The following is a 12,780-nucleotide window of genomic DNA, read 5'->3' as shown; positions in this document are numbered from 1 at the left end:
ACTCATACGCTGATGACTCTACCCTTCACCTTTCCATTCGGTTCCCGCAACGCCCATCTCAACAGCTACTTCAACAAACAAGGGATGAGGCTATGGCACACCTAATGTCTGACTTGGCTCATATCTCTGACTGGGGTAAAAATAATATGGTTGTTTTTAATGCATCTAAGACTCAGTTCTTACACCTATCAGCCTGACAAAATCTTTCACAGGTATACCCACTAATGTTTAATAATATTCAGCTTAATCCTGCATCATCCTTGAACATGCTTGGGGTTTCATTTACTCGGGACTTATCTTGGAAAGATCATATTACATCTCTTGTAACATCTGCTTCCAAGAGATTGGGTGTGCTAAGCCGACTTCGCTCTTTCTTTACCCCTGCACAATTGTTGACTCTATACAGGGGTTTTATCTGCCCCTGTGTGGAGTACAACTCTCATGTGTGGGGAGGCTCCCCACATACAGCTCTTCTCAATAGGGTGGAGTCAAAGGCTTTTCGTCTCATTAACTCTCCTCCTCTTACTGACTCCCTTCAACCTCTGTCTCTTCGCCGCACTGTTGCATCTTTATCTCTTTTCTGTCACTACTTTAATGGTCACTGCTCCTCTGAACTGTCTGCTTGCATTCCTCCACCTCTACGACGGGCGCGTAGCACCCGTCTGGCAGCAAACTCTCATCCCTTTTCTGTCCAGCTCTAATGCAAGAGTTGACCGTTACTCCCAGTCTTTCATTTATGCAACAGGTCAACTCTGGAACTGTCTCTCTCTGTCTGTATATCCTGCTGCCTATGATCTCCGGTCTTTCAAACGCAGTGTGTCCAGGCATCTCAAAATGATCGGATCTTGAATTTGGCTCTCTATTGTATTTTGTTTTTCTCTTGGAGGGAACTGTTACTGCGGGCTCATGGCCTTTGGTTCCTTCTTCCTCGCACCCCAAAAAAAAAAAAAAAAAAAAAAAAAAAAAAAAAAAAAATAAATTGGGTGAAAATTGACGATTTTATGCCCAACCCACCAGACATTGACCCCCACACAGCTAACTGGGGGTGAGTCCCCTGATGTAATGATGCATGTCATAGGACGCATATTTGAAAGTTGCACCTTTAGGTTTTGGTTTCATGTTGATATGGCTCGCTTGGTAAGCTGCTGTACTCACGCAGTTGCAAGCGCTGGTTCGAATCCTCTTTGTGGTAGGTGGTGGCGACTATCATCCACTCACTTGATGTAGTGCTGCCTACTTCTTCCTTAGCCTTGATCATTCTTTTTCTGTGCCTGTCCTCCTCTCTTCCTATTTCTCCCATCTTTCCTGTCACTTCTTATTGCTTTTCTTTCCTTTACAGGTGGCTTTACATTGAGTGACAAGCCAAATGGTTTCCTGTAAGCCAGGAAACCATTTACAATGCTGGGTGGTAACCATATAGCCAAACCATACGTGCTCCCTACGTGTCAACAAGTGGGTTGGTGGAGGGTTAGTGCCCCTCCCCGTAAAACAACTAACTCAAAGTCAAATGGCCACCCCTTACGGGATTGTGGCGTCTGGCAATAGATAGATAGATAGAGAGCGGTTATGGCGAAAAACAATTTTTGTTTGCATTTATTTTTTTTTTTATTTTTTTTTTTTTCTACAGGGATTTGGCACCCCTTTTTAACATGACCATTCGGATTGACTCTGTCAGATAGGTATATGTGAAGCTACAGTATGTGGTGAATTTTTTTTTTTTAACTGTCTGATGGAGCCAGGATTCCGTGGGCTTGAATGTTGAGTGAATGTAAGCGTGACCCATTGAATTGGGCAGACTTAGGCTGTTTGGATATTGCCACTCCTCACCCTGCCCTAGGTTGGGAAAGGAGGTCTGGATGATGATGATGATGATGATAATGATGATTTACATTTTTTGGGCCTACAGCCTGGGCTTTGGCCCAGTTTGGCCCAAAATTTAATCAGGTGATCAGAGGGCCATAGCCCATTATCCCTGTAATTGTAATGAAAATCACACCAGCGGTTTTTGTGTAAAGCTGTTAACAGACAGACAGATAATCAGACAGACAGACAGACAATCCAAATGAAAACAATACCTGTCCCCGAGTCCCTCTGGGGCAGGGATGGGTAATTAACAAGTAGAAAAGAAACATACAATAAGGAAGTACGTTAGTAATGATTATTGTTGTTTTTTACTTTACAGATTGAAGTGCCAGAAGACAGTTCTGAGAAATGGGACTGTGAGAGTATCCTAACCACAGCATCCACCCTGTATAACCACCCGCGCACCATAACCGATCCTCCCCGGCGCAAGAGGATCGCTGTAGACCCCCATACGGGCATCCCTCTGGAGCACAGGGTTGGTGGACTTACAAGACGAAACTTGGCGCATCACGATAACACATCATCCAATGTGGACCCTGATAGTGAGTATATTTTTCTGTCTGTCTCTAATTTTTTCTCATGGGTATCTGAAGCACAGGGTTTGGGGGCTCAGTGCATCATAATAAACCATGAAATTTGGATCCTAACATTAAGTACAGTAAACCCTTCACAAGTCGAACTATATGGGGCTCTACCCTGGTTCAAATTACCAAATTTTCTGTCTTACTGAATTTTCACCCCCCAAAATTGCAAAGACAATTCCTATTACTGTCCTTTCAACACTAAATTAAAGGAGCATATATAAATAAATAAGTTATGACAAAAAAAACAATTCAGTGCATTTAATATACCTTTTATTGGTAGAAAATCATTCATAGAGGCAGCTTGTGTTGGAGATGGATTTTCGCCCTCCCAAATTGCAAAGACAGTACTTATTAATTGTCTTTTCAACACTAAAGTAAATGAGCATATATAGTGTATAAACGAATAAAGAAAGACAAAAAAAGAAAAAAAATCGGTGCACCTAATTTACCTTTTGTTAGAGGTAGTACAGACCCGTCGGCAGCTTGTGTTGGAGAAGGAGGTGGTGGAGTTAACAATTTAACGTAACATTCTAAACAGTACCCAGTATTTATTGCACTGAACATTAAGAATTAAACTTAAATGTAATCACTGTAATAGACTGCAATGTAACAATTGCAGTAATAATAATACTGAACTTTAATCATGAACACTTAACACACAGTCACATGCATGCATTTTTTTTTTCATTTAGTCAAATTACAGTTTTCATAAACACACACACAGACACTATTTGGTGTCTGTGCCAACACTACTTGAAGTGCTGGCTATGTGAAGAGCTGTAGAAGCAGAATCACTGCTGGAATTAGAAGGGATAGGCCGACGCCTTGGCATAGGCTTAAAGAAGTCATGAATCTTTACCTGCTTCTGCTGCGAATACTGGCGACGAATAACCAAACCTCGCAACTCCCTTACATGTGTATAATGATATTGTGCTTCTGCATCATCATCATAATCCAGCCAAGATATGACAACATCCATTGCTTCACGAACTTGGAATAATTTGTATGGATTCTTGCGTCCAACATCACTGTCCTCTTCCACGTTGTCATCATCATCTTCATCATCATGTTCATCTTTCGTGCCAGCCACAGACTCAGCAATTTCTTCTTCTGTTAAGTGATGATACCAAGGATCATCTGCATCCATTTCAAGCTGCTGGATGACATCATCGTCATTAATATTCTTCCTACTGACTTTTTGCATAACTTTAAGATAATCTGAGACTTCAAAGCCAGTGAAATCAGGCATGCAGCAGACTGGCGGCCACATGTGCACCTGGCGCCACCTTTGTCCCCCTACCTCCGCACCTCGGCCTACTTAAATACGTGGTCTTGGCCTGAGTATGCCTTACCGAAGATTTCGTCTTCTAAAAGTTCGACTTATGAAGGGTTTATTGTACAGTATATACACTTCTGTATGAGACAAAATTAGATGCATCATAGTACAGTAAATCATCAAATGTGGACCCTAAGACAGGTATACCTCAATATACGATACCCCTAGATGCGATACCCTGGCTTAACGATGGAGGTAGAAATACCAGCATACCCTGCCCAACGATGGCCAAACCCTGGTGAATGGGTTTTGATTGTATTTTTTACCAATTTTGATTATATTTTAGATGAAGTGAATGTTTAGGTTGATTAATAAACAGATTATAGACTTAGATTAAAGTATTTTAGCCATAGGTGGGTGAACATGTCATTTTGGGGTACAATTTACTAAGCTTGATTTTTTCCAGACTTGTAATTGACAATTTTCAGATTTTATTTGTTGGTTTTAGTGAGTTATTTACAGGTATTAGGCTTAGATTAGACCATTTACATTGGCTTTAAACTAGTTTTTGGACTTATATGGGTGGGTTTAGGACTTGGTTGGAGGGGAAGCCCAAATCTCAAAAATGCATCCCCATACTTTTCATGTTAAATCTACCCCAAGATTCGATACCCTGCCTAACGATGGGTCTTTACTTAACCAATTGCCTTGTTTAACCAGGATATACCTGTATTGAACTCTCATCTTAAATGTTGGGACCAACTGCCTTGCCTCGGGCTCCCTCAAGGCTCAATCCTTGGTCCTGTCTTGTTTACCATCTATGTTAATGACCTTGCTGAGAGTATAAATGGATGTTCTTTGGTGCAATATGCTGATGATACCCAATTTCTCCATGCTGACACTATAAATAATCTCGAGGCTCTTATCTCCAAAACAGAAGGAACCTTACGGATTGCAAAACATTATTTTCTTAGAAATGGACTTATGCTAAATTCAAGAAAAACACAATGTATCTTCATAGGTAATAGACGATTTCTATCACATATTCCTCCTAACACTGTCATAAATTGTTCTGGCGAGCACATTTACCCAAGCACTAGTGTAAAAAATCTAGGTGTCTATAACGACAGATATATGCTTTTTGATGTGCATATTATTGAATTAAATAAGAAAGTCATGGGAACACTTATGTTCATAAATCAAATATGTGAAAACTTTGATAAGTCAACTCGAAAAATTGTTGTACAGTCTCTAGCTCTTAGCATAATAAATTACTGTATAGGTATATGGGGTACGACAAGTGATACCTTACTTCACCAAGTTCAGAAATTACAAAATTTTGCAGCTAAAATAGCTATCGGGGGAGCAAGAAAGTATGACCATGTAACCCCCATCATAAAGGAATTAAAGTGGTTAAAGATTAAAGATAAACATATTTTTGACAGATGTACGACTGTTTATATGGCTGTCAATGGTTTTTATCCGGAGTGGTATCTAAAGTTGTCCACTGTCACTGAAAACAGCCAGTACAACAAGACAGCGAAATAACCTTTTTGTGCCTAGAGCCAGAACAAACTCTGGAGCCAGAGCCATCACCATACTAGGACCCAAACTGTGGAATAATTTACCTACTGATATCACTCATTCAGGAAGCATACATGTTTTCAAATCTAAACTTAGGGAGTTAATTTTAAGTGATTTGTAGTTGATATTATCATGTATCGAATATGACATGACTATTTTTGTCTGTGACTTTGTATACCGATTTGTAAGAATAACCATATTTTATGGAAATAAAGTATTTGAACTTTGAATTTGAACATGGGGCAATGTAGGATTGGATAATGGATGGATGGACGGGGTACATATATTTCTGTCTAGCATGTCAGCCATCTAAGAGAAGGACTAAGGCTGTGAATGATAATGATAATTATGATTATACAGTATTTACCTACAGTGGTCGAGTGGTTTGAATATCCCTGTTAATGACTGATAAGTTCAATTACCAAGCAGTGACCAGAGGTTTTTCAGTCATGTAATACCAAGAGAAGCAGGGTTTGGGTATCTTTTCTTAAATGTATAGATATTGATACTGGACTGCTGTAGCCTAGCCTAAGGCCCTTAGCCTCTAAAGGGGGTAATAAGTGATTGGCAGTTATTATAACTATTTGTTGCAGAAGGCAGAGTGGCCGATAAGTAGACTTAGTACGTTTACTTAAACCTGGCAGAGATGTGCAACTCCTTTTTTGCTCAGTTGATGGTCAGATGTACAGGTATTTAGATTGGAGGATATATTTGACTAGTAAACAACGAGATTCTTTCCTTTTTATTGTAGCCAAACTTCATAAAAGTTCATGTTTACTTAAACCTTGCAGAGATATGTAACCCCTTTTAGCTTAGTTGATGGTCAGGTGTACAGGTATTTAGGTTGGAGGGTTAATTTTACTAGTAAGCAAGGAGATTTTTTTTTTTTTTTTTTTTTTCTTTTTACCAAATTTCATAAAATTTAATAAAGTCATGGCAGTAGTCATCTTTTAGGAATGGTACAGTTCATTAGATGAAGTAAATGGGCTCTTCTCAGAAGCATGTTAATCATCTATACGGTAGGTGGGAATAGGGGTGTTAATGATGATGATGATGATGATTTCAGGAGGCGTAGCAGTAGATACTCAGACCCTAATCACCAGCATGTCAGCCATCTCCGTTCGACCACCCGGTGAGACTAGCGAGGAGAGGAGGTATCGCAAGAAAGCGCTCAAGGAACTCCGGAGGGTAAGGCACAGTTTGAGTCTTGATTTATATGTCAGTCTTCATTAAAGTTGCTTACGTACATACAACAGTAGCTTCATCGCTTCCAGGAATTGGTTTGTAACTCATTTAGTTCATAAGTTGAAAATTTACTAGTATACAGTAGCTACACTTGTGACCAAGTATGTGCAGATCATTGGTGAAAACAGGTAAAAAACTGAAATAGCTTTGTTATACTACTTGCTTCAGTTAATCATTCATATGTTAAAATTGTCATTGACTTGATAGATATTATATACCGGTACCATTTTGTAGATGTCATTGACAAAATAGCTTAATAAATGTTTTTCAAAGAAGTTCATGACATTGAAAGTTTGTAACTTTAAAGTTCTTAAGTAGGGAAGCATGTGTACAGTTCCTGTGTTTCCTCCTCCCTCCCCCTCCTTCCACTCACTGTTTAGTGTGTGATTAGTGATTGATTGCACATGCATTTAATTGATGTTTAGGTTTCTTTTGTACAATATACATGCTTCATGCCTCTGTGTATCTCCAGTGCTTATTATACCCACTGCTGTTTATCCCTTCAGTTGGTCCTGGATTTCTGCTTTATTTCTTGTATTTGCTCACTGCTGTTCAGAATTAACCAACAGACTGTAGCATTAATTTTTCTAACCCACCCCTCCATACACTAGATCCTCTCCCCCCCCCCTTTTACATATACAGTATATATATATATACTGTATATATACAGTGAGTCCTCGAAATACGAAAATCCGAAGTTCGAATTTTCGATGGTACGAAATCAATTAATATAGGACAAATTCCACAGTACAAAAATATCTGTCTCAATGATACGAAAATCAATACTCGATACGAAAGGAAATGCAGAGATAGCCTGATTATCCAGACTATATGATGTGAAGAAGTGCCTGAATAGTCTGAAATCATGATTAATCTGGTTGAAACAAAACACAAGTACTGTTAGATTGATTTATTTACCGGTAAATGAACAATGAAAGACACAAGTAACTTCCCAGTTCAGTCTGAAGATAATTTACACCAGGCGAAATACAATGAAAACCCTGTTTCTGCTAGTGCGTGTTTCAAATGGTTCGATTTTTCCACGCTATATTCGTCAGACTTTGGGAAGATACTTGTGTCTTTCATTGTACACCTGAAGCAGCAGAAAGACCTTACCAGTTCAATTCATAATCCTTCAGCTTGTTTCTGTAATTTTCAGACAACATTCAGTTTGGCAAATTACTTTTTCTTGCTGAAAAATTTCCTCCCCGTTATTATCGTCACTTTCCCCTAAGATCGTTTCCAGCGCAGTGGAAGAAACTCAGTGTGCTCAAAGGTGGATATCGTTTCCCAATTTCCCAACTGGAGGTTAGGTTAGGTTAAAATTATTAGGTACAGATAAGCTTGGTTAGGCCAGGTTTAGTTAAACACTTAGGGAAGAACAGTCCTTTCCGCCATTATGTTAACGAAAGAAACAAGAGTTGTCACACCAGAACAGCTAAAAATGACGGGAAAACAGATTTAATAAGAAACATTTACTGTATTTACCAACCCAGAAATAATCTGAAAAATATATTAGAGTATCAGGAAGAATTGATTTGGTAAGGTGCTTTTACTGCTTAAAGTAAAACGTATGTTTAGCCCCTCAATGGCTGCGGGTTAAGATATTTGCGTGCTCCTGTGGTCGGCCTCGGGACCATTTTTTCAAAGTTCTAAAATCAGTTTTTTTTTCTTACATATGTGAAAAGACTCATCTGGCACACCTGGCTTTTTTTGTTTTTTAAATTATTTTTTCCCCTAAACCCATCCTGTGATTTGCTATGATTCGTGTAAGAATTAATAAAATTAGGATGCGTGTTACATCATCATGTATACATCGGCTGAAAACATCTGGGACGAAGTGAACTATGAACGCCAGACTGCTTGAGGTGGTAGAGCAGGGTTGTGTAAACGCACCAGTGACCCTCATTCCCTTCCCATAATTGCTCGCAGTTTTTTATATCTCACCCTAACTCAACGTCACTGACACCAGCACAGTAAGGCATTGTTCGGTGCTAGCAACTATGAAAGTGATAATGGAATACATTATTGTTTGTATCAGTTCTCTCTCTTTCACACACACATAAGAACAAACAAAAGAATGAGCAGTAAATGTACACTAACTCTAAGGAACAGAAATAACTGTGCTCAGTTGGTCCGAAATATATTGGGAAGAGTGATACCAAATGAAGAATGTGGAACTGAATGCTAACCTACGAGAACATGTGGGACGAAAGAGTAATTTTTTTTCTGATTAGCAAACATTTTTGTTCCATATCGTCTCTTACAATTGTAAAACCCATAATCTTTCGTGTAAGCATACAGCCTAAAGACCTTACCAATTCAGTTCATATTCCTTTAGTTTGTCTTCTATATTTTTCTAACTATTTTGAGGGTGGTAAATTATGTTCTCTTGCTGAAAGAAACTTACTCAAAATTAGGGCGCATGTAACATAAGCATGTTAAACATCGGCGAATACATCTGGAGTGAAGAGAACGCCTGACTGATGGGATGGTAGAGTAGGGTCATGTACACACACCAGTGACCTTTGTTCCCTTCCTGTAATTGGTCACAGTTTTTTATAATGCCCTAACTCAACGTCATTGACACCGAAACAGTGAAGTGTTGTTCAAGGCCGGCAGCTATGAAGGGGTTAATGGAATACTGTATGAAAAATTAAAAATGGGTATGGTGCATAGCCGCACTTGCTTGCAGAGAGAAAATGAACTAACCCTCTCTGGTAAATAAATTTTTGCGCGCTTCTCAGTTGAGTCTATGTCCCTCCTCTCCTCACAACCTCGCTGTACGTGAGAACATTTTCGCAGCCCTTCACCTTTTCGTATTGTTTCGCCATGCCTCCCAAGCGCCCTGCATCATCTCCAGCATTGGGGGAGCCCACTGCAAAGAAGCAGCAGCACCGTACTCTAATTATGGAAAGGAAAGGATGAGAAAAAGGCAAAGTATAAGAGAGAAGTGGAGGAACGATTGGGCATATATGAATTGGAGCAGATGTGGGATGTGGAAGGTGTGTGCAGGATATTTACAGCAGAAATATGTGCAGCATGTGATGTAGTGTGTGGGAGGAAGAGAAGACGGAGGGGGATGCAAGGAACAGCGTGGTGGACTGAAGAGACGAGACAGGCTGTGGCACAAAAGAAGAAAGCATACAATGAATGGATGAGAAATAGGGGCGTGGAAGAAGTTGAGAGGCAGAAGAGAGAGTTATATGTAGAAAGAAAGAGAGAGGTGAAAAGATTAGTAAGAGAGAGTAAGAAGAGAGTGGATGAGGAATTTGGAAGGAATTTGAGTGTAAAGTGGAGGGACTGTAAGAAAATGTTTTGGAAAGAGGTGAAGAGAGTAAGACAGGGTGGAAGTGAGGTTAGCAGGGGAGTGAAATATAAAAATGGTAGATTACTAGTGGAGAAGGGAGAAAAAGTGAGCAGATGGAGAGAACACTTTAAGGAATTGTTGAACATAGAGGATGGAAGTAATGCAAGTATCAGTGGCTGGGGAATGGCTGGGAGAAGGAGGGAGGTGAGAAGACAGGAAGAAATCAGTAGGTTAGAAGTTGTGGAAACAATGAAGAAAGTTAAATCGGGGGAAAGCTCCAGGAATTGATGGAGTATGTGGTGAAATGCTGAAGCATGGGGGAGAGATAGTAGTAGAATGGATGTGGAAGATGTGCAAATTAGCCTGGGAGGAAGGTAGAGTCCCGGAGGATTGGAAGTCAGGTATAATTATTCCCTTGTACAAAGGAAAAGGGGAAAAAGAAGTGTGTGGTAATCATAGGGGCATTTGTCTTCTTAGTATAATAGGAAAAGTGTATGGTAGGATACTTTTTGACAGAGTTAGAGAAAGAACAGAGGAATTAGTTGGAGAAGAACAGGGAGGCTTTAGGAAGGGAAGAGGTTGTGTAGATCAGATATTCATTCTTAGATCTTTAGTGGAAAAGTTTCTAGGGAAGGGAAAGAAGTTGTATGCGGCTTTCATGGATTTGGAGAAAGCATATGACAGGGTGGATAGACAAGGATTGTGGAAAGTATTAAGACTATATGAGTAGCTCCGCGGGAGAAGAGCCCAAGTGCCACCGCCCGCCAAACCCTGATTTCCCGCTCAAACGGCAGACCAGGGCTTCCCTTACCACGTGAAGGGAGTTGGATGTTTCTTCCTCTGTGCTGTTAGGGTCGAAAATGCTATACAAAGACAACATGTTACTGGCCCTATGACACATTGTCAACGTATGTGCAACACCGCTGCGGGAGAATAGCCCAAGCGACAAGAATGGCAGCGCGGTGGCAGGCAGCCTATCAGAGCGCTGGGCGGTTGTGACGGCATAGCCAGCTGGCCAATGGCGCGGAGCCTGGGGCCGTGCTGTAGGGATTGTGAAACCAATCAGCTTGCTAGGGAGGCTGTACACACAGTCTCTCTCTCCCTCTGCCGCCATTAAGACCTGCACTTGGATTATCGGTGTTTTTCTCGTTTGTATAACGATGGCAGCCCGCAATTCTTGCAGTGATGTTGGTAGCCCTCAAGCTATCGCTGTTCCTCGTGACGTGAGTGATAGTGAGAGTGAAACAGAGCAAGGACGAGGGAGAAAAAGGCCTCGAAAGGTGGAGGAGTGGGGCAGCGTCGTGGCTAAGGTTAAGCGTAACTTAGGCCAAGCATACTTAAGTTATAAAACAAAGAAAGAAGTTGCTGCACGTGCAGTTGGTAATCCTTGCCGTGATGGGTGCTTTGACAAAGTAACTAATGAAGGTGTGGAAAATATATACAGTATAGTGCATTTTGGGCTCTGGGGTCATATGATGCCCAGAATGCTTACATTCAGAAAATGGTGAGCATGGCACCAGTAAAACGAAAGCGAACAAAGAATGAGAATAGTAAGCGTAGCAATACCTGTAACTACAGTGTCGTGTATAATAATGTGCAGACCAGGGTGTGCAAGGAAGGGTTCATGGCAATGCACGCCATTGGTACAACTCGCCTAACAACAGCATTGCGTAAGGTGAACGGCACAGGTATGCTAATTCCTGACCAACGAGGACGGCATGAACCTGCTAACAAGGTGATTGGGAACAAGGCTCTTCGTGTGAGGGAGCACATTAAACTGCTACCTGCGATGTCATGCCACCATAGCAGGGTTAATGCTCCCCACTGGAAATACCTAGAATCTCGCCTTATGATCGAGAAGCTGTGTGTCCTACATGAAGTGGCTCCGAGACGTGTATCCTGGTGAAGAGAAGGTCAGCCTGCATTATTATTCAGACGTCTTCACAAAGGAATTTAACATCTCCTTTGAGCCACCACACAGACACCTGCACCACCTGTGACACCCTAGACACCTCCAGTGCTAACTCGACTGGCGATCAGGCTGCTGTTAACAACGTCACCAGGCAAAAAGAGGAACACCAGCGGTTACCACAGCAGGCACAGGACTTCCTGAAGAAGATGGCATCCGACAATGACCCTGAGACTCGTGCAATCTGTGTTGATCTGCAGCAGACTCTACCCACACCCAAGATCACTGCTAGTGCTGCTTACTACGAGCGCAAGATGTGGACCTACAACCTATTCATCCACAACTTGAAAAGCAACACTAGCACTATGTATGTGTGGGATGAGACTCAAGCCAAGTGGGGATTGTGTGAAGTGGCTAGCTGCATCAAACACTGGATTGACCAAGAAAGCAGTATTGACGACTTCTCACAGCTGGTGGTCATCTCAGATAACTGTGCTGGCAAGAATAAGAACATCAACTTGGTGATGTATTACCTCAGTGAACTCCACTCCAGGTGCCTGATAAGTATTGACCATGTTTACCTGGCGCCGGGCCATAGCTACATGGCCTGTGATCGATCGTTTGGCAATATTGAGAGGCATCTTAAACTTGTGCCAAATCTTTATACGCCAGACGACTATGTGTACCACATTGCACAGTCTGTGTCGCGGGGGTACAAAGTGGTGCGCATGAAACAGGAGATGTTTCTGAACTTTGGCGTACTGAAGGACCACATCACCAAACGTCAGGCACCAGGCAGCACATTCAAGGATGCCCGCAAGCTTCTCTTCCGCCTCACCTACAAGGAAGGCTTCATCATCAAGTCAGACTATGGGACTGACAACAACTACATCGAGGTCTGACTGATGAAGGGTAGAGGAGCCTGGTCCCGTGACAGATTCAACCTGAGTGCCGTCCCTCTCCCACCCCTGTATAACACCCCCCTCCAGCTTACGCAAGAAAAGCTCAG

The 12,780-nt window shown here is 41.4% G+C and overlaps 1 protein-coding gene across 1 annotated transcript in view; it reads left to right on the top strand.

Annotated features, from left to right (window-relative positions):
• LTV1 (LTV1 ribosome biogenesis factor) overlaps window positions 1–12,780 on the top strand; it is a 113,338-nt gene that overhangs the window by 83,900 nt on the left and 16,658 nt on the right. The window contains exons 8-9 of the mRNA XM_080272919.1: window positions 2,183–2,405; window positions 6,374–6,495. Coding sequence (XP_080129045.1) covers window positions 2,183–2,405; window positions 6,374–6,495 — 345 coding nt within the window. The remainder of the gene's footprint in view (window positions 1–2,182; window positions 2,406–6,373; window positions 6,496–12,780) is intronic.

Source organism: Coenobita brevimanus, chromosome 52 (assembly GCF_032717465.1).
Source record: "Coenobita brevimanus isolate Jiangsu-jjx chromosome 52, ASM3271746v2, whole genome shotgun sequence".
NCBI lineage: Eukaryota > Metazoa > Arthropoda > Malacostraca > Decapoda > Coenobitidae > Coenobita > Coenobita brevimanus.
The sequence above is the reverse complement of the archived record's forward strand: the minus strand, read 5'-3'. Positions and strand labels throughout refer to the sequence as shown.